The sequence below is a fragment of the Topomyia yanbarensis genome, chromosome 3 (genome assembly GCF_030247195.1).
Source record: "Topomyia yanbarensis strain Yona2022 chromosome 3, ASM3024719v1, whole genome shotgun sequence".
In the NCBI taxonomy this organism is placed as follows: Eukaryota; Metazoa; Arthropoda; class Insecta; order Diptera; family Culicidae; genus Topomyia; species Topomyia yanbarensis.
The window spans coordinates 120,223,716-120,251,410 of record NC_080672.1 but is presented as its reverse complement, the minus strand read 5'-3'; the positions used below and the strand labels follow the sequence as shown (position 1 = coordinate 120,251,410).

Sequence of the window (27,695 nt, the reverse complement as noted above, 5' to 3'; positions counted from 1 at the left end):
CAATTCTAGTCGGTAAAGGATTCTCCGCGTAAACGGTTGGGTTTGAAAATGCATGCCATTTTCGCTATCAGTGTTTTCGCTAGTATTGCTCTGTGTTCGCTTAGCTTAGGATTCACGAATAACGGTAATTAAAAACGATAAAATACTATAGTTTTAGAAGCAGCAGTATGTTTGTTTAAAGATGATCAAAACGATTGTTTCATTTAAATTTCTCGTTTACACAAAACTGCATGTAATTTCTTCATCCAACGTTTTAGTATAATCTAGTGTTCAAATGGTTTAAGTGCAGTTTCAAACAGCCTTGGAAGCACTGTGTAGTGCGGAGATATATTTGTTTTTGAGTGATACATAGGATGGTGCGATGGAGAATTTAAATTCCCTTAGTAAGTCGAGAAGTATCTGGCAATGATTTAGTGCCAGATAGACGCTAAATCCAAAAATGAAACGCTATTGGTGTTTTCTTCTATACCAATGTACGGTGATCCCTCTGCATACAAAAGTTGGAAAAAAGCCAAACAGTGCATAAAATATTTTCGAGCAATAGTTTTTTGGACAATTTTGGATCGCTTATGCCTAAAGGTATTTTCTTCGAAAACAGGAAATTTTTAAAGATTAATTTGACGGTACAGAGAGTGCAGTATTTGAACTATATTTTCCTAAATTTTTGTTTCAAAAGTTTGAAAGTTTAGTAAGTGACACTGAATATCCGGGGGACATTTAAAAAAAAAAAGTTGTTTTACGTTGTTCCATTGGACCCATCATTTTTCTTTTTGTTCGATTTTCCTATCTTTCATAGCACTTACGCAAATAAAAACGCAATTTTGCAACAAAGAATCGACCTACTTAATATTGCAAAAGAAAAAAAAATAATTTAAGGCAAAGCTACTTGTAGAATTCTATGAAGTAGAACTGTAAAAAATCCAGTGGATTTGGAGATATGATACACCCCATATTGTCAAGTGCCCTTCGAAGAATTACTGTCACTCGTCCAATTTCAACATTTTTCAATATAAATTTGCAGGGAAATATTGTTCAACTATTGTATCACAATATTGGAATTTGCTGAATATACAAAAACTCTCTACATCGCTTCCCCTTATTATGGCATTACACAATGCACTCATAGTTCATTGCAGTATTTGGGAAGACAACAATATTTATTTAAATAGTTTATTTTAGATTTTTGGGAAAGTTTCTGCATATTTTTGGAATTGAACATATTCTGAAAATCAGGGTTTACTAAGCTAAATCACCAAGATGGTGATTTAGCTTAGTTCTGAAAATCATATTTTTAGTTATTCTTGGTCGTTAAACGGTGAGATAACATGGTGATTTGGTGTGTTAAGAATACTTTTTTGGAATGTCAACCCCCTCTCTCTTGATATATACTGAACTGTGATTAATCCACCTAAAGGTGAGATAGAAAATTTACTTTCAAGCTAGAGTCATGGTGTCAATGACAAAGTTGTAGAAAATTTTACTACGAGAAAACTTGCTAAACATGCAAACTCTCCAAAATGTAACGGTGTTGAGATAAAGCGCGTTGTTCGTAGATGGCACCCAAAAATCATTTTTTCATTATAACTTTTTTCTGAGATTTTTTCAATTCTTTAAATGTTCTAAGAAATTGTTGGAATAAAAAAACTACAGATATTTCTCGAAGACGTCAACATTTTTATTTGAAAACTTAAGTGTTATTCAATAAAGTTGCTTAAAAATTCCGCCATTTTGAACGTCAATTACTGGGAGATGTGGAAATATGTGGAAAACATTTCGATTCTATGAGAAAGACAGTAAAAAGTACCACAAGAAATAATCCTAATCACAACGGACATCAACTGGCCTGTATGCAAAAATTACTTTCCAGCAAAGCATGTTTTGTATTTTGTAACAAAATAAGCCAAATCGTCAAATGTTCTAAAATATCATTGGAAATACCAAAGCACACATATGAATCCAGAACTCTCAGTTTCTGTAATCTCAAACTTACAAATTATTCATAAATTGACACGATAACAAATCTGTATATAATCGTGGATTCGCAAGTTAGGCCACAGCCTCTGTCCAACTAACGAATTCGATTCGCTAGGTGAATAAAAGTTATATTAAAAAAAAACTAGATTTAAGGGGGTTGCCATAGAAAACGCCTTATAAATCGATAACATATAGTCTTACAAGCTCATGTTTTTCAACAAAATTATTCATTATGAGCATTTCTAAAACTTTGTCGAAGACACCAACTTTCTACCTCGTCAGTATAAAAAGTTATTTTTTTTAGTTGAATCATAGTAAGCCATGTCTAATTTCAATTGTTATCAGATTGTGGGGAATATTCATACGAACGATTCCTCCAAAGATACCTTGTGAATGTGTGTTTTTGGCGTTTCCGACCACTGTGCACGCGAGTCTAAATCTATGGATGCCATTAGGTCCTCAGACCGGTGATGACTGGGTGCTATCAGCCTTCTGCCGGTAGTATTAGAATGAGAGGATGCGAATTGATCTAGGCGTGAAAACACTACCGTAAAAATTAATAGATCATTTCCAATACGACTTTAATCAGACTAGTATCTATGATCACGGGTCAATAGGTACTGAAGATACACCGCGTCTGCATTTTTTAATCAAATTTCAAGTTACGTTATTGTTAATAAGCCCGTGCATCAATGGCTATCAATTCCTTAAAATTCCCTTCGATGTTCGTTATTCGCACTCGTATTTGTCTATCCTACAAACAATACTATATGCAGATTAAAAAAATACTTTCCTACAATACTTGACGCTATCATAAACATTTGTCCATATTACGTGCTACCTTCACAGGTTATAGAAAATCCAAAGCTCGATACCTAAGAAATATAGGTACGAATTCTTAAATTAATTAAATTTAAATTGGTAACAACACTTCCGATGGTCGGCTGTCCGGAGCTCATGTTAATTCTGACATAATTTATTCTTGATAATCGTTTATCCAGTGTCTAAATATGTTGCCTAGTACTGTATATATTTATTCTAATCAATTAGCAACCTGACCAGACATAAGTGGAAAATACGAAACTTCTGCAACACGAAATGATATTTTTATTCGCATCGCTTGCTTGAAATGAATCCTCATTAGGGACCTACCCACTATCCAATCTGTGGTAGTTATGGGACTGTCAATGAGTCGGGATCTTTCTTTAAGTAAGCACCACACTTCCTTATTAATATCCCAAGATAGGAACTTCCAGTTGAGTGATATTCCCGATAACTCCAACAATATGGGTATTTTGGGTTTGGTGAGTAGATGATGGAAATGGATGACTGGCGCCATTTTGAAATTCAAGATAGCGGCTTCCGGTTCAGTAATTGACTCGACAACAATGCTCAACGGTGCAATAGGTGCTGAAAAAGCTTAGAACCATTTTGAATTCCAAAATGATGACTTCCGGTTGAGAAATTTTATTGATAACCCTAATAATATGCGTATCTGTATAAAAGGGTTCGACGAGTAGAGCACTATCATTTCAGTTTAGTGCCATATTTAAAACCGAGATGGCAGCTTTCGGTTGAACGAAATTTTGTATAACCCTAACCATAAAGGTATTTGTTAAATGGGCTGGACGAGTAAACGATGTAAATCGATAAGTGACGTCATTTTGAAGGCCATGGTATTAGTGACTTCCGGTCGAGTAAAATATTTTACAACCATATGATTACTATTTTTATATCCACTATATACTTGTGCCATTCCGAAAATACCTATATTATTGAGGTTATTTATTTATTTATTTATTTATTTATCTATTTATTTATTATTTTTCATCTAACCCGTGTTGGTCTACACGAAATTCAAGGTTGTTTTTGTATGGGAAAAGCCCATTTCAAGATTCACTTCAGAAGGAAACATCGAATGCGTGTCAAACCCCATCATCTTTTCGTACGTTTTGTTCACCTGATTACAATGATCTCTCATTACAAATTAACAAAATTATAAGCATAGTATACAGCATTACAGTAACATATCGAACAGACAACAGCGATCGACGTGTGGTAGCTCTGTTGGGTTACGCTACGGCAAAGGCTCAACAGCAAAGCGGAGGATCCTTGCTTGCACTGCTTCAATTCTGTTCGCCCTGATGCACAGTGGCTCAAAACAGCGTTTAGAGGTACTTAATTTATTGGAGCCAAACATTCAAAGTCATTCATATTTGTGATTTTACATATTCTACAATGTTTGTGTGTTTAAAAAGCACCATCTTTTGGCAACATTGTTGTTTTGAAAAAATGATTATTGTAGGCTATAAAAAAATTAACTTCTGAACCGAAAGAGATAGCACTTGGCCGTCTTCGACAAAGTTGTAGAGGGGGAGCATTTTCATAAATTTTGCAGAAGACATGTTGTCTTCTGCAAAATTTATGGTTCCGACAACATGAAGTAACAAGTTACTTTACGCTTTTCCGGACATGTCGTAGACTCAGGTGATTCACATTTCTAATGCCAAAAGACCCTGACTCATACGGTAGCAGACAAAAAGTTGAGTCGCCGGTGAGCTCTAAGCTTGCATATATGATCCTTCCAACTTTCTCCCTTCAACACCTTGCTCTCCCTTGAGTACTATGGCTCTAAATATTGAAAAATATACTTCACCTTCCAGTCCCTTGCTAATTAAATGCCGTAAAAACTGTTGACAAATTGACTTAATAGGTCGTTAACAAATACAGGTCGGACTCGATTATCCGGGGATTTGAAAAAAATCTCACCCCGGATAATCGAATCACCCGGATAATCGAATCAAACTTTTTTTTGCGTTATTTCATGAATTTAAGCTTCATTCGTGGAGAAATTGGAAATAAAATGACCAGGGCAAATTTTCCTATTATGTTAAATGTAAATGTACCTATTTTGGCCCTAGTCGATTTTTCAGACTTTCAGGGTGTGATTTGTATTTTCAGTTGGTTTTCATTTATTATTCATATTGGTAACGAGTTAACGATATGTATCAGTTGTTTATAGCTATTTGTATAAGAATTTTAAGATAAACTTTTTAATAAGGTGTGTCTTTTGCAATACAAGTCAAACTCGATTACACAGGGCTTAGATTTTCCGAGCTAACTGATTCGATTACTCGAATACCAGAAAAAATAAAGTAAACTGGGGGTCGTCTGTTTCCTGGCTCTAGTTTAATTTACGTTGAGTGTCACATATCACAGCTAACATGTCTAGTCATTCTAATTAGAAGAGGGCGTGTTGCGCACCCACAAAGAGATCCTTGTTCTTGTCCTCGTAGCATTATTTAGTTGACCAATACTGTATTGTCAGGTAATAACTACGCGTGTAGTCTTCGCAAACTGTCCCACTCATACTTGACAGGTTCCCGGGCGCCTCAGCGAGAAGTACTGCTGGCGCCTTCTTTATATAGCCTATCATTCATCTTTGCTTGAGCTACCCAAGAATTGAAATCACCTCCAGTGACAGCCGGGTCTCTTTTCAGAATCTCGTTAACCATTTCTTGACCAACTATTTTCTATCGCGTATAGGGTCCCAAAACTATTTTTCCTTAAAACTGTTGGCGTCAAGAAACACGAAAAACCTGGTTTAAGAAAGATAAGTGCTTCTTTTGCAGCTGCTCAATATTTACCTTCCGATCTAGCCCAATTGCATAAAAAAGGTGGCAATCTAAATTAGAAAGATTTAGCAGCTTTCAATAATATTCCCAGGCTAAGAAAATATTCCAAAATTTCATTTTCGCCATTAACAGAAACAGCACTGCTTCAGCGGAACCCAAGTAGATTAATTGTAATGAATTCTGTTCTAATGCTAATATTTATAACTTTTAGTGCTCAAATGAAAGATCTTAATCGCAGTTATTAGCCTTACTTGACGTTATGTAAACCAAAAGTTATAGTCATATAGAAACATGGTTGTTCATCAACCAGAAGGGCACGAACGGGTTAAAGATGCTATTGGAATTCTGAGCAGGAATCACTTATTGAAGGGGATAAGGGGAGAAGAGCAATATTGTTTGTGTCAAAGTCCACTGGAACTCAAAGCAGGATATTCATCAGAACATTACACCGGATTCCAATGATAATAGGACCATGATTCTATCAGTATCTGGCAAAAGCATAATCGTCAGCGGAATTCTATCTTGAGAAAGATTCCACTAGACATTTAAGAAGCTTTTTTCTAGAATCCTGCATCAAAATTCAGAGAAAAAACCTATTTTAATCCACCTAGCGGTGCAATTGTGCCTTTCTCAATCATGAATCACGAGAATGTGTGCGTTGTTTATATTCATTAAAAGCTTTTAAATGCATATATTACATTTTATTATTATACATCACATGACAACTATATACAGGAAAATAAATCATTATTCGAGTTCTAAAACTTTGTAAAAGATAAAACAGCCACGGTAATGTTAAACTGAAAAAAAGGAGCAAAATCGGCAAAGTCCCAAAAAGTTGATTTTTATAAAAAAAAATGTTTCGAGATAACATAAAATCTCGACGTTTCATGCATTTTAAAGATGTTTGGCATCAAAAATACGAATTCGATTTCTGAAATTTCATGAGGTCCCCCCTTTGAAAAAAAAAAATTGAGTTCCGGCTTATATGGGAATTTCATATGTGACCAGACGATTTAGTCTATATTTCCGGACCCATATAAGCGATCCGTGCGAAGTTTTATATACATCTATGGGGATGTTATAGCTATCATTTGGGACTAAGTTTGTGAAAATCGGCCCACCCATTTCCGGGAAACTGATGTGAGTTCGTAAATTTTGAAAGATGGCCGCTTTTCCCGGGCACTTCCGGAACCGTCTATGGTGGTCAATGTAGTCAACGAAAGTTTGGTTGGCCGTCGGTGACCTAGAACAGCAAATTTAAATTGTTTGAGAGACATTTTAGCGAAACTTTTACCTTTTTTGCTTAAATCGGAGTATCGGTTTGAATCACAATTTGCTATGTGATCGCACGCCACAACCTGTAACTCCGGAACCGGAAGTCGGATCGGGATGAAATTAAATAGCCATTTACGGGGACGCAATACCTTTCATTTGAGGTCAAGTTTAGTCGAATTGTCTAGCCATCTCCGAGAAACCGATGTGACTGTTATTCTGAATTTAGATACTTCCGCCGGGGCTTCCGGAACCGATGATGGTGGCCAATGTGGCCAAATAGACTTTGAATAGATGTTAGTGACCTAATACTACAAATCGAAGCAGTTGTGGTCATATTTTGGAAAAATTTTCACCTTTATGCATTCATTGCAGAATTTCTTAAAATCGACATTTTCTGCGTGTTCGTACTCATCACCCTGTAATTCCGGAACCGGAAGTCGGATCCATTAGAAATTCAATAGCAGCCTATGGGAACGTTGCACCTTTCATTTGAGACTAAGTTTGTCAAAATCGGTTCAGCCATCTCTGAGAAAAATGAGTGACATTTTTTGGTCACATACACACACACATACGCACATACACACATACACACACAGACATTTGCCGAACTCGACGAACTGAATCGAATGGTATATGTCACTCGGCCCTCCGGGCCTCCGTTAAAAAGTCGGTTTTCAGAGCAATTGCAATACCTTTCTATTGAGAAAGGCAAAAAGGTGCGAAATCGGCAAAGTCCCAAAAAGTCGATTTTTATAAAAAAAGTTTTTCGAGATAACATAAAATCTCGACGTTTCATGCATTTTAAAGATGTTTGGCATCAAAAATACGAATTCGATTCCTGAAATTTAATTTAATTTGAAAAAAATTTTGAGTTCCGGCTTATATGGGAATTTTATGTGTGACCGGACCGTTCAGTCTATATTTCCGGAACCATACAAGCGGTCCGTGCGAAATTTTACAGACATCTGTGGGGATAATATAGCTATCATTTGGGACTAAGTTTGTGAAAATCGGCCCAACCATTTCCGAGAAACTGATATGAGTTTGCTAGTTATGAAGGATGGCCGCTTTTCCCGGGCACTTCCGGAACCGTCTATGGTGGTCAATGTAGTCAACGAAAGTTTGTTTGGCCGTCGGTGACCTAGAACTGCAAAGTTAAGTTATTTGAGAGACATTCTAGCGAAATTTTTACCTTTTTTGCTTCCATCGGGGTATCGGTTTGAATCACAATTTGCAATGTGATCGCACGCCACAACCCGTAACTCCGGAACCGGAAGTCGGTTGGGGATAAAATTTAATAGCCATTTACGGGGACGCAACATCTTTCATTTGAGACTAAGTTTGGTTGATTCGGTCTAGCCACCTCCGAGAAACCGATGTGACTGTTAGTCTGAATTTGGATACTTCCGCCGGGGCTTCCGGAACCGATGATGGTGGCCAATGTGACCAAAGAGACTTTGAATGGCTGTTAATGACCTAGTACTACAAATCGAAGCAGTTGTGGTCACATTTTGGAAAAATTTTCACCATTCATTGCAGAATTTCTTAAAATCGACATTTTCTGCGTGATCGTACTCATCACCCTGTAATTCCGGAACCGGAAGTCGGATCCATTAGAAATTCAATAGCAGCCTATGGGAACGTTGCACCTTTCATTTGGGACTAAGTTTGTAAAAATCGGTTCATCCATCTCTGAGAAAAGTGAGTGAGATTGTGTTCGCGTACACACACACAGACGCACATACACACACACATACATACACACACACACATACATACACACACACAGACATTTGCCGAACTCGACGAACTGAATCGAATGGTATATGTCACTCGGCCCTCCGGGCCTCCGTTAAAAAGTCGGTTTTCAGAGCAATTGCAATACCTTTCTATTGAGAAAGGCAAAAAGGTGCAAAAGGTGCAAAAGTCCCAAAAAGTCGATTTCCAAAAAAAAAAAAAAATTCGTGATAACATAAAATCTCGACGTTTCATGCATTTTAAAGATGTTTGGCATCAAAAATACGAATTCGATTTTTGAAATTTCATGGGGTCCCCCCTTTGAAAAAAATTTTGAGTTCCGGCTTATATGGGAATTTCATGTGTGACCGGACCGTTCAGTCTATATTTCCGGAACCATACAAGCGATCCGTGCGAAATTTTACAGACATCTGTGGGGATAATAGAGCTATCATTTGGGACTAAGTTTGTGAAAATCGGCCCTACCATTTCCGAGAAACTGATATGAGTTTGCTAGTTATGAAAGATGGCCGCTTTTCCCGGGCACTTCCGGAACCGTCTATGGTGGTCAATGTAGACAACGAAAGTTTGTTTGGCCGTCGGTGACCTAGAACTGCAAAGTTAAGTTATTTGAGAGACATTTTAGCGAAATTTTTACCTTTTTTGCTTCCATCGGGGTATCGGTTTGAATCACAATTTGCTATGTGATCGCACGCCACAACCCGTAACTCCGGAACCGGAAGTCGGTTGGGGATAAAATTTAATAGCCATTTACGGGGACGCAACATCTTTCATTTGAGACTAAGTTTGGTTGATTCGGTCTAGCCACCTCCGAGAAACCGATGTGACTGTTAGTCTGAATTTGGATACTTCCGCCGGGGCTTCCGGAACCGATGATGGTGGCCAATGTGACCAAAGAGACTTTGAATGGCTGTTAATGACCTAGTACTACAAATCGAAGCAGTTGTGGTCACATTTTGGAAAATTTTTCACCATTATACATTCATTGCAGAATTTCTTAAAATCGACGTTTTCTGCGTGATCGTACTCATCACCCTGTAATTCCGGAACCGGAAGTCGGATCCATTAGAAATTCAATAGCAGCCTATGGGAACGTTGCACCTTTCATTTGGGACTAAGTTTGTAAAAATCGGTTCATCCATCTCTGAGAAAAGTGAGTGAGATTGTGTTCGCGTACACACACACAGACGCACATACACACACACATACATACACACACAGACATTTGCCGAACTCGACGAACTGAATCGAATGGTATATGTCACTCGGCCCTCCGGGCCTCCGTTAAAAAGTCGGTTTTCAGAGCAATTGCAATACCTTTCTATTGAGAAAGGCAAAAAGGTGCGAAATCGGCAAAGTCCCAAAAAGTCGATTTTTATAAAAAAAGTTTTTCGAGATAACATAAAATCTCGACGTTTCATGCATTTTAAAGATGTTTGGCATCAAAAATACGAATTCGATTCCTGAAATTTAATTTAATTTGAAAAAAATTTTGAGTTCCGGCTTATATGGGAATTTTATGTGTGACCGGACCGTTCAGTCTATATTTCCGGAACCATACAAGCGGTCCGTGCGAAATTTTACAGACATCTGTGGGGATAATATAGCTATCATTTGGGACTAAGTTTGTGAAAATCGGCCCAACCATTTCCGAGAAACTGATATGAGTTTGCTAGTTATGAAGGATGGCCGCTTTTCCCGGGCACTTCCGGAACCGTCTATGGTGGTCAATGTAGTCAACGAAAGTTTGTTTGGCCGTCGGTGACCTAGAACTGCAAAGTTAAGTTATTTGAGAGACATTCTAGCGAAATTTTTACCTTTTTTGCTTCCATCGGGGTATCGGTTTGAATCACAATTTGCAATGTGATCGCACGCCACAACCCGTAACTCCGGAACCGGAAGTCGGTTGGGGATAAAATTTAATAGCCATTTACGGGGACGCAACATCTTTCATTTGAGACTAAGTTTGGTTGATTCGGTCTAGCCACCTCCGAGAAACCGATGTGACTGTTAGTCTGAATTTGGATACTTCCGCCGGGGCTTCCGGAACCGATGATGGTGGCCAATGTGACCAAAGAGACTTTGAATGGCTGTTAATGACCTAGTACTACAAATCGAAGCAGTTGTGGTCACATTTTGGAAAAATTTTCACCATTCATTGCAGAATTTCTTAAAATCGACATTTTCTGCGTGATCGTACTCATCACCCTGTAATTCCGGAACCGGAAGTCGGATCCATTAGAAATTCAATAGCAGCCTATGGGAACGTTGCACCTTTCATTTGGGACTAAGTTTGTAAAAATCGGTTCATCCATCTCTGAGAAAAGTGAGTGAGATTGTGTTCGCGTACACACACACAGACGCACATACACACACACATACATACACACACACACACATACATACACACACACAGACATTTGCCGAACTCGACGAACTGAATCGAATGGTATATGTCACTCGGCCCTCCGGGCCTCCGTTAAAAAGTCGGTTTTCAGAGCAATTGCAATACCTTTCTATTGAGAAAGGCAAAAAGGTGCAAAAGGTGCAAAAGTCCCAAAAAGTCGATTTCCAAAAAAAAAAAAAATTCGTGATAACATAAAATCTCGACGTTTCATGCATTTTAAAGATGTTTGGCATCAAAAATACGAATTCGATTTTTGAAATTTCATGGGGTCCCCCCTTTGAAAAAAATTTTGAGTTCCGGCTTATATGGGAATTTCATGTGTGACCGGACCGTTCAGTCTATATTTCCGGAACCATACAAGCGATCCGTGCGAAATTTTACAGACATCTGTGGGGATAATAGAGCTATCATTTGGGACTAAGTTTGTGAAAATCGGCCCTACCATTTCCGAGAAACTGATATGAGTTTGCTAGTTATGAAAGATGGCCGCTTTTCCCGGGCACTTCCGGAACCGTCTATGGTGGTCAATGTAGTCAACGAAAGTTTGTTTGGCCGTCGGTGACCTAGAACTGCAAAGTTAAGTTATTTGAGAGACATTTTAGCGAAATTTTTACCTTTTTTGCTTCCATCGGGGTATCGGTTTGAATCACAATTTGCTATGTGATCGCACGCCACAACCCGTAACTCCGGAACCGGAAGTCGGTTGGGGATAAAATTTAATAGCCATTTACGGGGACGCAACATCTTTCATTTGAGACTAAGTTTGGTTGATTCGGTCTAGCCACCTCCGAGAAACCGATGTGACTGTTAGTCTGAATTTGGATACTTCCGCCGGGGCTTCCGGAACCGATGATGGTGGCCAATGTGACCAAAGAGACTTTGAATGGCTGTTAATGACCTAGTACTACAAATCGAAGCAGTTGTGGTCACATTTTGGAAAATTTTTCACCATTATACATTCATTGCAGAATTTCTTAAAATCGACGTTTTCTGCGTGATCGTACTCATCACCCTGTAATTCCGGAACCGGAAGTCGGATCCATTAGAAATTCAATAGCAGCCTATGGGAACGTTGCACCTTTCATTTGGGACTAAGTTTGTAAAAATCGGTTCATCCATCTCTGAGAAAAGTGAGTGAGATTGTGTTCGCGTACACACACACAGACGCACATACACACACACATACATACACACACAGACATTTGCCGAACTCGACGAACTGAATCGAATGGTATATGTCACTCGGCCCTCCGGGCCTCCGTTAAAAAGTCGGTTTTCAGAGCAATTGCAATACCTTTCTATTGAGAAAGGCAAAACCGTAGAAATATGGATAAATATTGAATCGAAGTTCCGAAATAGATTCCATTGGGATGCTAAGAAAACTTCGATCAGAATCTTGAAAAGTGTTCAAACAGAATCCTGAGAAGCATGTTATCATTATCCCAAGAGATAGCCAGAAACCGAACGAGCAATGTAGGTATAATGACGTTTTATGTGGCCTACAGTAACCGATGTATTACGAGAAAAATGTACTTTTAGTGTAAAATTAAAAGTTGCATATTTGGCAATATTGGCATTAAAAACTTTTCATTTTTTTGGAATCCCTAAACAAATATATCTCGCTGATTGATTCTAGTGCAAACAGTACCAGAGATATAATCCGAAGCAAAAAAATTTTTTAAGCAATTTGTTAAAATTAACCGTTATGTGTCCAACAAAAAACACCTATAACACCTATTTAGATGTTATAGATTCAGGAACTCGTCAACTTTTGGATTCTGTAACATTGAACCGGATGAATGGATCTGGTCCTTGGTAATCCGGATTTTCCGGATTACAGTACTAGGGTATGATTTGTAAATTTAAATAATGCCCTAGCAAAATAAATATCAAAACTCTTCAAATTGTCTCGGAAGTCTGTTATTTATTGTTACGGGACCCTATGGTAGTTTGAAAAATGGAATTGGAATGGAATGGCCATTCACGGCCCTACAGGAACCTGCTCCGGAATGTCCGTTCCGGGGTGAAATCACCAAATGGTTCCAATACCACGAAATACAGCCTATTGATGCTATGCCAAGAATTTTGATACCAATATTGCTAGTATTCCATTGAAATTCACAAATAGTATCCAAACACTGGAACATGCTTCCGGAAATCCGGATTCCCGGGAACCGGTTGAAATAACCCGATTCATTTTTACCAAGTCTAAAAGTAGATGAGTTCTTGAATCCAAAACACCCAAAAGCATCAAAGTCGGTTGGAAATTACCTTAGTTATTGGCATTTCAGTTTTGAGGGTATCCGGGTATCCACGTCGGCCTGGGACGTAGTAAAAAATTCAGGAGCCCCTCCTCACTCCCTTCTTACTATATCAAAAACATTATTATCCCAAAAGCTTGACTTAGTGAAGTTCTAAGATGTCACAAAGTTTCAATTTCCAGCTACGGATAAAACATCGGAATTTCATTATTTGTAATCTAAAAAGGTATCCGGGTTCCGCGTCGGACACATAACGATTAAGAATGTTCCCATGGACTGAAGGGCTGTTTAAACGAAACAACAATTTAGGTTATTATATATTGGCTCTAAATGAACAATTTCTTCAAAACTGGTTCCAATCCATGAAGGTCGATTCCAAGTTTTGTGTTTTTAGGTCACTTTGCGCGGAATAATCTATATATAAGCTATTTTTGAGGTAGGTTAAAATTTGAGAGGAGGTTAACCCTAGACCCCCCAATTGCCCGAAAAAATGTTCTATTGACTGCAATGATCGAATTAGCACTATAATAAGACATTATAGTTGAAATTTCATTTTTTTCAAAACACCCGGATAATCGAATCATTTTTCCCGGATAATCGAATCACGGATAATCGAATCCCCGGATAATCGAATCCCCGGATAATCGAATCCCCGGATAATCGAGTCCGACCTGTATGGTTAACAAAAAAAAAATGGTAAAAATAGAATGTTGTCTCTGTCACTCACAGTTATTGAGTTATAAGATATTTTCTATGATGAAGTCCTACAATTCTTATTTTTACTTATAACTTTCTTGTTTCTGATTTTTCGCGTTAACAATGTTCGAAGGTATTTTTTATCATTACAAAACACATAACTTTTTGAAGAATCAAAATAGACGTGATTGCTGTGTAAAGACTTATGGCTGATTTTGATTTTATTTTAACCTGTTTTTGAGCCCGTGTAACTTTCCTATCAACATAAACTGTAATTATACTATCAATTATTCTAATAGGACTAGGTTTCACCTACAAAACGAAGGTCTTTGAACACCAGTGCCTACCCGTTAGAAAATCATTCAATATCGGTGTTAAGCTTCCAGCAGACGCGCTAGTACACAGAGTGCGCCCCACTCAGAAAAACAAGCGAAAGCGTCTTTGAACACCAGCGCCTACTCGTTCAGTGAGCCATACACGCGACTTCAAGAGGTCCAGACATACAGCTTTCAACAGGTATAACTTCTGAACGGGTGATTATGGACAAATGGATTATGTTTTGTAGGTGAAACCTAGTCCTATTAGAATAATTGATAGTATAATTACAGTTTTTGCCGATAGGAAAGCTACACGGGTTCAAAAACAGGTTAAAATAAAATCAAAATCAGCCATAAGTCTTTACACAGCATTCAAAGCTATTTTGTTTCTTCGAAAAAGTTGTGTGTTTTGTAATGATAAAAAATACCTTCGAACATTGTCAACGCAAAAAATCAGAAACAAAAAAGTTATAAGTAAAAATAAGAATTGTAGGATTTCATCATAGAAAATATCTTATAACTCAATAACTGTGAGTGACAGAGACAATATGTCTTCTGCAAAAATTATGAAAATACTCTTCTCTACAACTTTGTCGAAGACGGCCAAGCGCTATCTCTTTCGGTTCAAAAGTTAAATTTTTATAGCCTACTATGATCAATTTTTTAAAACAGCAATTTTGCCAAAAGATGACACTTTTTACACACACAAACATTGTAGAATATGTAAAATCGCTAATATGAACAGTTCTGACTTCAATGAATTAAGTACCTCAAAACGCTGTTTTAAGCCACTGTGTAATGTTCGTATAAGGACACTAAATTGCTGCTGAAGCTTCCAGAACAAACCAAACAAGTGAATAATACAGTGCTCGCAAAAAATATGGATCAGTAAACTCGTTGGCGATTCTTATTATGAATCCAAGGTTTCTATTTTCCTGTGCTATAACATGAGAGTAATGGTTTCTGAATGTCAGTTTCTAGTCCAGAAGTACACCAAGGTCTCTGATAACTGACACTCTCTCTCTAGCGATTGGCCGGCGATCTTGTAGCTCCAGAGTATTGAAGTTGCGATTACACCAGTTACTGAAAGCATCTAGATGTCGCTGAATTTCGATACAGTCCTCTATTGACCGCACAATGAGAAAGAAATTGAGATCATCAGCGTATATAAGTTTGCACCCTGGGGATATAACATAGCAAACGTCATTGAAGAATAAAGAATAAAGCAACGGTCCGAAATTACTACCTTGAGGTACACCCGACAAGTTAATGAAACGTTACTTCCTAATTTCACAGAAAGAGAACGATCAACGATATATGATTTTAGCCACCCTGTAAAACTTGATGGAGCGCCTCGCCGCTCGATCTTCGCCAGAAGAAGAGAGTGGTCTACACGATAGAAACCAGCTTATCTGTGTATATAGTGTCTACTTGTGATCCATCTTCGATGTTTTTAATGCAGTACGAAGTGAATTGGGTTAGATTGGTGGTTGTTGATCTGTCTGCAAAAAGCCATGTTGGTCCTTCGATATGTATACTTTAATCTCACAAAAGAGCATATTTCCTACTACGATCTCAAACGACTTTGATCCAGCACAGAGCGAGGTGATGCCATGGTAGTTCGCAACATTTTGCTCATCACCTTTTTTAAAAATAGGAAACATTACTGATTTTCCAACACACGGGAAACACTAATTGCGACAATGATTGGTTGAAGATCAGTCGTAGAGGTAAACATAATGCGTTTGCGCATCTTTTCAGTATAATGGAAATTGAATGTTTCCAAAATTGATTACATCGTGAGGGACATTTTGAAGGCCGCAGTCTATCTGAGTTGAGTTAGCCGATTTATTTTTAAACACACTCGAGAATTGTTTTGGAACAAGTTACGAATTCCGCTGGGAGTGTTAGAAGTTTCATTTGCGAGAAACATACTGGAAGGAAGCCCATTTTCTTTACGTTTCCCATTTACAAAAGACCAATACTCTTTTGGGTTTCGTTTTAGGTTGGGTTTGTGCTACGTGTCTTGAGTAGAGAAAGCGATTATATATTTTGTAGTTGTTACAGGCTAATGTAAACTCCTTTTTGCCTTTCTCAATAGAAAGGTATTGCAATTGCTCTGAAAACCGACTTTTTAACGGAGGCCCGGAGGGCCGAGTGACATATACCATTCGATTCAGTTCGTCGAGTTCGACAAATGTCTGTGTGTGTGTATGTATGTGTGTATGTATGTATGTGTGTGTGTATGTGTGTGTGTATGTGACCAAAAATGTCACTCATTTTTCTCAGAGATGGCTGAACCGATTTTGACAAACTTAGTCTCAAATGAAAGGTGCAACGTTCCCATAGGCTGCTATTGAATTTCTAATGGATCCGACTTCCGGTTCCGGAATTACAGGGTGATAAGTACGAACACGCAGAAAATGTCGATTTTAATAAATTCTGCAATGAATGTATAAAGGTGAAAAATTTTCCAAAATATGACCACAACTGCTTCGATTTGTAGTATTAGGTCACTAACATCCATTCAAAGTCTATTTGGCCACATTGGCCACCATCCTCGGTTCCGGAAGCCCCGGCGGAAGTATCTAAATTCAGAATAACAGTCACATCGGTTTCTCGGAGATGGCTAGACCGATTCGACTAAACTTGACCTCAAATGAAAGGTATTGCGTCCCCGTAAATGGCTATTTAATTTCATCCCGATCCGACTTCCGGTTCCGGAGTTACAGGTTGTGGCGTGCGATCACATAGCAAATTGTGATTCAAACCGATACTCCGATGAAAGCAAAAAAAAGGTAAAAATTTCGCTATAATGTCTCTCAAACAACTTAAATTTGCTGTTCTAGGTCACCGACGGCCAACCAAACTTTCGTTGACTACATTGACCACCATTGACGGTTCCGGAAGTACCCGGGAAAAGCGGCCATCTTTCAAAATTTACGAACTCGCATCAGTTTCCCGGAAATGGTTAGGCCGATTTTCACAAACTTGGTCCCAAATGATAGCTATAATATCCCCACAGATGTCTATAAAATTTCGTACGGATCGCTTATATGTGTCCGGAAATATAGACTAAATCGTCCGGTCACATATGAAATTCCCATATAAGCCGGAACTCAAATTTTTTCTCAAAGGGGGGACCCCATGAAATTTCAGAAATCGAATTCGTATTTTTGATGCCAAACATCTTTAAAATGCATGAAACGTCGAGATTTTATGTTATCTCGAAAAAATTTTTTTTTATAAAAATCGACTTTTTGGGACTTTGCCGATTTCGCACCTTTTTGCCTTTCTCAATAGAAAGGTATTGCAATTGCTCTGAAAACCGACTTTTTAACGGAGGCCCGGAGGGCCGAGTGACATATACCATTCGATTCAGTTCGTCGAGTTCGACAAATGTCTGTGTGTGTGTGTATGTATGTGTGTATGTATGTATGTGTGTGTATGTGTGTGTATGTGACCAAAAATGTCACTCATTTTTCTCAGAGATGGCTGAACCGATTTTGACAAACTTAGTCTCAAATGAAAGGTGCAACGTTCCCATAGGCTGCTATTGAATTTCTAATGGATCCGACTTCCGGTTCCGGAATTACAGGGTGATAAGTACGAACACGCAGAAAATGTCGATTTTAATAAATTCTGCAATGAATGTATAAAGGTGAAAAATTTTCCAAAATATGACCACAACTGCTTCGATTTGTAGTATTAGGTCACTAACATCCATTCAAAGTCTATTTGGCCACATTGGCCACCATCCTCGGTTCCGGAAGCCCCGGCGGAAGTATCTAAATTCAGAATAACAGTCACATCGGTTTCTCGGAGATGGCTAGACCGATTCGACTAAACTTGGCCTCAAATGAAAGGTATTGCGTCCCCGTAAATGGCTATTCAATTTCATCCCGATCCGACTTCCGGTTCCGGAGTTACAGGTTGTGGCGTGCGATCACATAGCAAATTGTGATTCAAACCGATACTCCGATGAAAGCAAAAAAGGTAAAAATTTCGCTAAAATGTCTCTCAAACAACTTAAATTTGCTGTTCTAGGTCACCGACGGCCAACCAAACTTTCGTTGACTACATTAACCACCATAGACGGTTCCGGAAGTGCCCGGGAAAAGCGGCCATCTTTCAAAATTTACGAACTCACATCAGTTTCCCGGAAATGGTTGGGCCAATTTTCACAAACTTAGTCCCAAATGATAGCTATAATATCCCCATAGATGTCTATAAAATTTCGTATGGATCGCTTATATGGTTCCGGAAATATAGACTAAACCGTCCGGTCACATATGAAATTCCCATATAAGCCGGAACTCAAATTTTTTTTCAAAGGGGGGACCTCATGAAATTTCAGAAATCGAATTCGTATTTTTGATGCCAAACATCTTTAAAATGCATGAAACGTCGAGATTTTATGTTATCTCGAAAAAATTTTTTTTTATAAAAATCGACTTTTTGGGACTGCCGATTTCGCACCTTTTTGCCTTTCTCAATAGAAAGGTATTGCAATTGCTCTGAAAACCGACTGTTTTAACGGAGGCCCGGAGGGCCGAGTGACATATACCATTCGATTCAGTTCGTCGAGTTCGGCAAATGTCTGTGTGTGTGTATGTATGTGTGTATGTATGTATGTGTGTGTGTATGTGTGTGTGTATGTGACCAAAAATGTCACTCATTTTTCTCAGAGATGGCTGAACCGATTTTGACAAACTTAGTCTCAAATGAAAGGTGCAACGTTCCCATAGGCTGCTATTGAATTTCTAATGGATCCGACTTCCGGTTCCGGAATTACAGGGTGATAAGTACGAACACGCAGAAAATGTTGATTTTAATAAATTCTGCAATGAATGTATAAAGGTGAAAAATTTTCCAAAATATGACCACAACTGCTTCGATTTGTAGTATTAGGTCACTAACATCCATTCAAAGTCTATTTGGCCACATTGGCCACCATCCTCGGTTCCGGAAGCCCCGGCGGAAGTATCTAAATTCAGAATAACAGTCACATCGGTTTCTCGGAGATGGCTAGACCGATTCGACTAAACTTGGCCTCAAATGAAAGGTATTGCGTCCCCGTAAATGGATATTTAATTTCATCCCGATCCGACTTCCGGTTCCGGAGTTACAGGTTGTGGCGTGCGATCACATAGCAAATTGTGATTCAAACCGATACTCCGATGAAAGCAAAAAAGGTAAAAATTTCGCTATAATATCTCTCAAACAACTTAAATTTGCTGTTCTAGGTCACCGACGGCCAACCAAACTTTCGTTGACTACATTGACCACCATTGACGGTTCCGGAAGTACCCGGGAAAAGCGGCCATCTTTCAAAATTTACGAACTCGCATCAGTTTCCCGGAAATGGTTAGGCCGATTTTCACAAACTTGGTCACAAATGATAGCTATAATATCCCCACAGATGTTTATAAAATTTCGTACGGATCGCTTATATGGGTCCGGAAATATAGACTAAATCGTCCGGTCACATATGAAATTCCCATATAAGCCGGAACTCAAATTTTTTCTCAAAGGGGGGACCCCATGAAATTTCAGAAATCGAATTCGTATTTTTGATGCCAAACATCTTTAAAATGCATGAAACGTCGAGATTTTATGTTATCTCGAAAAATTTTTTTTATAAAAATCGACTTTTTGGGACTTTTCCGATTTTGCACCTTTTTTCAGTTCAATATTACCGTGGCTGTTTTTTCTTTTTCAAAATTTTAGAACTCGAATAATGATTTATTTTCCTGTATATAGTTGTCATGTGATGTATAATAATAAAATGTAATATATGCATTTAAAAGCTTTTAATGAATATAAACAACGCACACATTCTCGTGATTCATGATTGAGAAAGGCACAATTGCACCGCTAGGTGGATTAAAATAGGGTTTTTGTAATAGGGTTTCGTCGCCGAAGTGCAGCTGCTCTCAATCTTTTCAGTTTACGTAGCTGGTTGTTACACCATGCTGGTTTTGGTCGGGAATGAGGGGCAGGCTCAAGTATACTGAAAAGCTGTTTTAGCACTCGCAAAAAATTTTCTATGGAAACATCTGCATCGATCGCAATATTTTTTGTTATTTTAAGTTTATTTTTATGCACATATTTGGAGCATGAATATAAATGTAAAATTAAGTTCAACCACAAATACATACGACTTGTCGTGCTTTCTTCATCTAATTTTATTATAATTTTACACGTGGATTGAAAATTACAGTTTCTTTAAACGGAAAACCAATGCACTTCAATGTATTTTTACTCGAACACTGCTGTAAAATGGATGACATGTAGTATTACATGAATGAAAGTGTAAAATTGTATGCTGTTTGATGCTCCAATTGATTTCAACGTAATTTTCAATCAAATTTTTGATTCAATCGTTGTATGTTTACATTCGTATTGATTTACATGTCGTTTAAATTTCATTATTTTTTGGTGTGAACATCTTAAACAGCGACGAACAGCTCATCAATTTTTGTACGTAGTCCTCTCACGTTCTGATAGTAGACTTTAAGATGTCCTTGTAAGTTGCCTCCTGACGGTTGAACGGTGGTAGATCGAGTGGTGGTGGAAGTAAGCGCCTGTAATCGGTGTGAATTTTCAAAGGGGCAGCATCTGTATGTTCCACTTCGGAAGGACATATACATTCATTGTATTTTCCTGAGTAAACGGATACAAGAATTCCATGTCCTTCGAGTTGGTCTGACTTGTTATCTGACCGGAGAAGGTCGCTGTCTTTTCCTTCAAGTTCTGTGGTAGACGGATAGGTGTCAGTGGCGGAATCGACCTAATTACGTCTGTCGACAGGCTGTTATAATGGATCAAACTCAAGGTGCGCAGCATCTTGAATAGCTTCGGGAGGACATATACCCTCCTTGGCTTTACCTGACCGGGAAAGGTCGCTGCCGTAACATCCAAGTTCCGTGGCAAACAGATGGCTATCGGTGATGGAGTCAAGCTGATTACGTTTGTTGGCAAACTGCAATTGTAGACCAAATTCGGGGTGCGCAGTATCTCGAATAGTTTCGGGAGGACATATACCCTCCTTAGCTTTACCTGACCGGGAAAGGTAGTTGCCATGACATCCAAGTTCCGTGACAAACAGATCAGCGTCGAAGATGGAGTCAAGCTGATTACGTTCGTTGGCAAACTGCAATTTTAGACCAAACTTAGAGTGTGAAGAGCATTTATCTAAACAGCAAGTCATCTTCTTGGTTTTCAAAATGGCTTCAGTCATTCCCATTCTGAAAAAGCCCATATTGTTGAGGGTATACAGAATTAATCTAAACCGGAAGTCACTATCTCGGATCTTGAAATAGCTTGCCATAATATCCACATTGTTGAGGTTACAGACATGAATGCACAAGAACGATGCTACACCGTGTGCTATTCCTGTGCACTGGGTCATAATGTGTCAGAGATAAGTTCATTGATCTAGCAAGTAGCACAAGCACCGATGAGCGAGAGATCTCGCTAACACGGCGATAGCTAGCACGCTGCGCCGAGCTATTGCTCAGCTACAGCAAAGTAGAAAAAATACAACACATTAGTGTGAGTAACAATGATTGCATCGTTTTTTGCAGCAACGTATATTTTTTGCGTTGTCCTAATTTTTCGTTCCATAGCTTACTCTACTGAACCGTTCTAGCTCATCGAGCAAGCTCACCGTGCTAGATCATTGAGTTAACTCGCGCTAGCTCGTGCCAGCTAGCCCGTTGTGCTATTTCTTCGATTCCAACAGCTCGAGCACGAAGGATACCTAGCATGAGCGGTGTCAGTGCTTATTGCTTTTGGTTCGTTCAAAGCGGCCGCTCAGTCCGTGTTAGGCTCTCGTGCTGTGCTTCGTGCAGCTCTGGTTATAGCGGATTAAATTTTTCTGCGAACTTGGTTCGTAATAAAAGAATTCGTTATTTCGAATATGATTTGTAAAATAAGTTACTCCACTGCGCATGAGGTACAATATTAGGTAATCCGTGCTATCAGCTATTGAACTGCAATTTTGCAAGCTCTTTCAATAAGAAAATGACTATAATAGTGCACTATAGTGTATTGGATTCAAGTTCATTATAATTCCTAACATGCCTCAAACATAGTTTTCGAGTCAACGAAATATCGGTTTAATAGAAGAACATGGACGGAAGCGCGCATAGCGTAGTGGGTAAATCGATTACCTTATTCGCAACTCACTTGGGTTCGATTCCCAACCCCGCACATAGAGTTAGAGATTTTCTAACCCGATAAAAGAGGCGAATCATCCCAGGGTTAAAAACTTTATAATCGAAATTAAAAGAAATGGACATGGAAAAAGGAAATAATTATTTGTCATTTTATTTGATATTCAGAAAGAAAAACAATATTTTTATCAAACTATTTTTTGCATAGAGGTGGTTGGTGTTTTCGTGGCTAAACAGTGAAAACCTATTTTTATCTGCCCTTTGGTGTATTTTTAGGCTAACAAAATGGAGATATTGACAACATCAGTACATATTTTTTTCTTTCTCTTTACAAGGAATCGAAGCTGTTTAAATATTTGTCTTCAGTCCCTAGACATAACCTTTTCTGATCATTTAGTATAAATTGCCCTTTTAGCGCAAAAAAACTTTTTTTTGTATACTTCGCATCTTTAAGATAAGAAAAATACTTGGGTCATCTGCTAGAGCCAATCAAACAAATGTGAAGTAGAAGTATTTTACGTCCCAAAAACTTAATTGTTTTAGGAATTGTCAGAATACTTAATTTGAAATGAATTTATATTATTTCTTTTATCCGAACTAGAAACCGACTTGGCCAACCAGTGGTTCAACCAGATGAACGTAGAATTGAAACAGCTGAATCATGAAGCTGCTGAGCAGGCTTGGGAATCGAGGTAGGATTGATTACTTCATCATTTGGAATTTAGTGGACAGTGTGTAAATACAATCATACACAATTTTCACCACCCTCTGCTATGAAATGCTTGCAGCACACTGCCAACACAAACAGCCATCGTGGAGAAAATAATCAAATTGACGGTGCGTAAAGCCCACTGGGAGCGTATGATGTGTAACCGGGGGCAACGGTACAGAGACTTCAATGCAAGCTTTGAACGGACCCTCCATCTGCTTTGCAGATCATTGAGACATACTGATGACGAAATTAGGTGATTTTTCCACTATTATTTGTGCAATGCTTACAATGCTCATTATTTGTACAGAAGTATGACCAATTTGCTGGGATATCTGCAAGGAATTTACACCGGAACTCAAGTATGTGTCAAAGGCTCATGTGACGACGATGGAAAACTTTGGCAAAGTACATTCTTCAAATATCCTGAGTTAGAAAGCGGGAATTACGTTGAACCAACAACAAATGAAATTTGTCTGTTTGGCGAACCCGACATGGAAAGAATCATGACTGGAGGTAGTTTACAAACAATGATCGTTTTTGAGGATCTGATTACCACACTTATATATTCACAGAAACCATGCACCAATTTAAACAAGCGGCAAATTGCATGGCAAGCGACGAGAAAATTCTTGATTGGGCTTGGCAATCTTGGAGGCTTGCCGTTGGACCACCAGTGAAAGATTCATATCGCCAGCTCATTGACGTTATGAATGTTGGAGCACGTAGATCAGGTTACCAGGATATTGGCGAAGCATGGCGAGCAGAGCTTGAGATGCCGAATCTACGAGGAATAGTTAACCGACTTTGGTTGGAGGTGAAACCTCTTTATCAAAAGCTTCACGCGGTTATGAGAAATTTCCTAAAGAAGCGTCATCCGGAAGTGACAAACTTTCATCCCGCTGGTCCGATCCCGGCACACCTACTCGGTGATATGTGGAGTCAGAATTGGGACACGTATGCAGCTTCCATGTTTCCGCATGAAGTTGATATTGAAAGCAACTTTCGAAGAAGTAATTGTAGTGCAGAGAAAATGGTCCGTAGAGCGGAGGATTTCTACTCTTCTATGGGTTTGCCGATGATGACAGAAACCTTTTGGAGAAAAAGCATTTTCAAGCGTACTGAAAATGTAACCAAGTGCCATGGGACTGCGGCAAATATGTACAACGCTGGAGATTTTCGGTATACTGTTTGTTAACGAAAGTCATTAATCCGTTTTTCTAACAAATTCTTTTTAGAATGATCGCCTGCGCTGGGAATGCAATGAGTGATTTTTATGTTATCCTACACGAAATGGGGCATATAATATACTATATGCTAGCATCAAACCAACCGACCATTTTTCAGGTATGAAAAATATAGAATGCAGAAAATTGTATTTATTATTTGTTTACTAAACCCGATTTCGACGGTTAAATCGTGTTAATTGCGGCAAAATGTTTCTTAGTCTGTTTCCTTTTTTGCGCAAACCCCCTTAAGATTTTGTAACAATCTTGAAAACATATTTAAACACCTAAAATGATATTGATTGACGTAACTGAAATAGTATTAGTTTTTGATTCAAATAGTGAGTCTAGAGGTTGTATAAGAACCATCCGAAAAATCCTAAAACTTTGTTTTCGAAAAGTGATTATAGAAGGATCATTGGCATGAATTTGTACTCGTGTCTGGGTTATGGATAATGGTCTTACGGAAGATTCAGAACATCCGTAAAACTGGTCAGTCCATATGCATGGGCTCAATTGGTCTAAAATCAAACATATTAATTTCCAATACACATAGGGTTGTGGTACCGGTAGTAAAACTTTTTCTTAGTACCGAAATACCGGCGCTGAATAAATATAATTATCAATATTTTCGGTAAAATGCAAAGCTTTTCATGAGCAATATAATTAGCCTAACCTTTCAGCTCATATAGGGGCCTGTTTAAAAAATCGACCAGCATTTGGTCTTATACGAATTTGTTTAAAATCGGTCCCAATGGTAATTCTTGTAGTAGCGGCACGTTTCACTTCTTGGTTAACGATTTCACTGCTCAGCCTGAGGAACGATACTGTACTGTTTGCGCAGTGGATAAGCAACAAAGTAGTAAAAGTTAATTGCTTCCCTGGTAACAATTGTGGTTTTATGGTACTCTTGAAGGCCTTCTTAAAACTTAATGCACTTGTAGTGTGCTATAAAACTAGAAATGCTACTTGGGTTGGTTTATTGATAGTCACAACAGAGTATTTTTTTGCTTCTGGTTTGAGTGAGATTAGAAGACAGCATATAAAAGCTTGCAAATGAAAGTATATTTTAACATTTTATGTAGCTTTGGTGTTTTTTAGTTTTTTATCAAAACATTCCAGTACTGGTATCCGTTCTACTTTCCGGCGGGCTGGAATTTCACAGCAAACTTCCAAATTCGACTAATCTGAAACCAGAAGTAAGAATAAACTGCAGATTTCTTATTGTGTACAAATTGTCCTGCTGAGCTAGTACTGAGGTGTAAAGTTTAAATGAGATGCGAATCAATTCAAAATAGGAGACCGAATTTCGTAAGGAGCCGTTCATGGACAAAAATCCACATGGAGAAAAAATCTTCGCAATTAACCCCCTCACACCCCTCCGTGGACAATTCCTGTATCCCTACTCTTCCTCCCTAACCAAAATTAATTGGATTAAAAAAAATAGATCCTGATTAATTTAATTAAATATTGCACAAACAATTTTTGGAAGAAAATTGTCTGAACACTACATTGATAACCTATTGTTTTTAGCATCAAGAGGACTGTTGGAAAACTGTGGGAAGCCGAAGGTATCTCTTAGCCGAGATCCCGTAGTTGTAAATTACGTTAGTATAAAACAAAATAGTTGCCTGAATTATTTTGAGCTCTTTTTTGGAGAGATGTTCCAAAATATGGGCTAGGGACAATTTTTCGAATGGGAAGCTAAGTTTGAATAGGTTGATTGTCTATAAAACATGGCGTAATCGAACGTTTGGCTTGGGAGACCTAATTACAACACCTGGCACTAAATGACTGAAAATTTGGTAAAACTTGTATTTTCCCGACTATCCCCGAGCTAGAGCCGGTTCATTTATGACACGTGTATCACCAGACTAAGGCAAATGCGAATAACCCATCCCTAGTAACAATTGGGGTTTTATGGTAGTTTTATAGCCACTGATAAAACTTAGATTGCACTTGTAGCATGCTATAAAACTTCAATTGTTACTTGGGATATTTATGTGCATATGACGCGTTAGTCTAAATAGGGGTGTCTTTTCACTGTTCACGGGAATTGTCAATTGGACTTTACATGTATTCGATTGTATTTTTTTAATATTTTAAAGTAAAACTCTTTTTGATTGCAGGAAGGAACCAATTCAGCGTTTCAGGAAACCATAGGAGACACTATCCATATAGCAGCTCTAACTCCATCCCATTTGATACGGTTAGTTCAATAACACACACCGATTTTGGTGCCACATTAAAATAAACCTATTGTTTCCATCAGGTTAGGCCTTCTGAACTCATCATATTTGAAACCGGATAGCGATGGCAATCTCAACCATTTCGACTACAGTTTGCTTCTGAAAATAGGACTTACCAAAATTCCCGCTCTCCCGTTTTCCTACCTTATGGATTCATACCGGTGGAGCCTGTTCGATGGATCAATTAAATTTGAGATCGAAGCCAATAATTATTTCTGGTATTTACTAGAAAACGAACAAGGAATCCAATCCGCTTCAAAGACAAACAGAGAAAACCTTTTTGATGCGGCAGCGAAGTACCATTTCCCCGATAATACTCCCTACGTGCGATATTTTCTGGCAAATTTCTTGAGCTTCCAAATTCTGGAAGGCCTTTGTAAGAAGTCAATATTTGGGGACGTCAGAACATCACAGGAGCTACCGCTACCGCTGCATCGATGTGATCTTTACGGTTCCAAGCGTGCCGGACGTCTGCTGGAGAAGGCGCTGAAGCTGGGTGGTTCTCAGCATTGGACATTCGTGTTAGAAATACTGACCGGCTCCTCCGAGATATCCTCCCGACCTCTGATGAATTATTTCGCACCGTTAATTAAAATGCTAGATAGCATCATAAGTGATCTGAAGTTACCGGTAGGCTGGTAGGGCAGTGTTTTTCGAAGCCTAGCTTGTCGATTATGATAAATACTAACTAAAAGTAGTTGTTGCTCTTCCTAGTGATAAATTCTTAATATTGGCTACTAATGCATCCGAAAGCCATTCTCTCTGCAACTTTACCACATGTATCTTAATTATCTGTAATCGCGAGAAAAAAGTCAATAATTGTTTTTATATCTAATCTCAGGAGTTCTATTTAAACTTATTTTTTAACTTATTCGAAAGTGTATGTGACAACTGCAGGATTCGTCGAATGTCAATCTCCTTACCACAATTACAAATGAAGTTTAAATTAAGTACTATTCTATACCTCTCCTTAGTGGAGAAAAAGTAGATAAAACTATTTTTTCT

General features: G+C 38.4%; 1 protein-coding gene across 2 annotated transcripts; it reads left to right on the top strand.

The window, feature by feature from the left end:
• LOC131692149 (angiotensin-converting enzyme-like) lies at window positions 1–27,418 on the top strand. 2 transcript variants are annotated; one of them, XM_058979027.1, is made up of 8 exons: window positions 1–124; window positions 23,108–23,198; window positions 23,295–23,471; window positions 23,529–23,731; window positions 23,791–24,397; window positions 24,454–24,562; window positions 26,571–26,650; window positions 26,714–27,418. In XM_058979027.1, the coding sequence occupies exons 1-8, from the start codon at window positions 49–51 to the stop codon at window positions 27,330–27,332; spliced, it is 1,962 nt and encodes a 653-aa protein (XP_058835010.1). In that variant the 5' UTR covers window positions 1–48; the 3' UTR covers window positions 27,333–27,418. The 2 variants fall into 2 exon arrangements, with proteins under 2 accessions (XP_058835010.1, XP_058835009.1); XM_058979026.1 differs by having other exon boundaries at window positions 23,526–23,731.
• Window positions 27,419–27,695: the final 277 nt, after the last annotated feature.

Excerpts from the sequence above, each read along its gene's own strand:
- LOC131692149 (XM_058979026.1), top strand. The coding sequence starts at position 49 with ATGCATGCCATTTTCGCTATCAGTGTTTTCGCTAGTATTGCTCTGTGT. Across the intron at positions 23,732-23,790 it reads GGAAAGAATCATGACTGGAG|AAACCATGCACCAATTTAAA; the intron begins GTAGTTTACAAA and ends ATATATTCACAG. Across the intron at positions 24,563-26,570 it reads ACCAACCGACCATTTTTCAG|GAAGGAACCAATTCAGCGTT; the intron begins GTATGAAAAATA and ends TTTTGATTGCAG.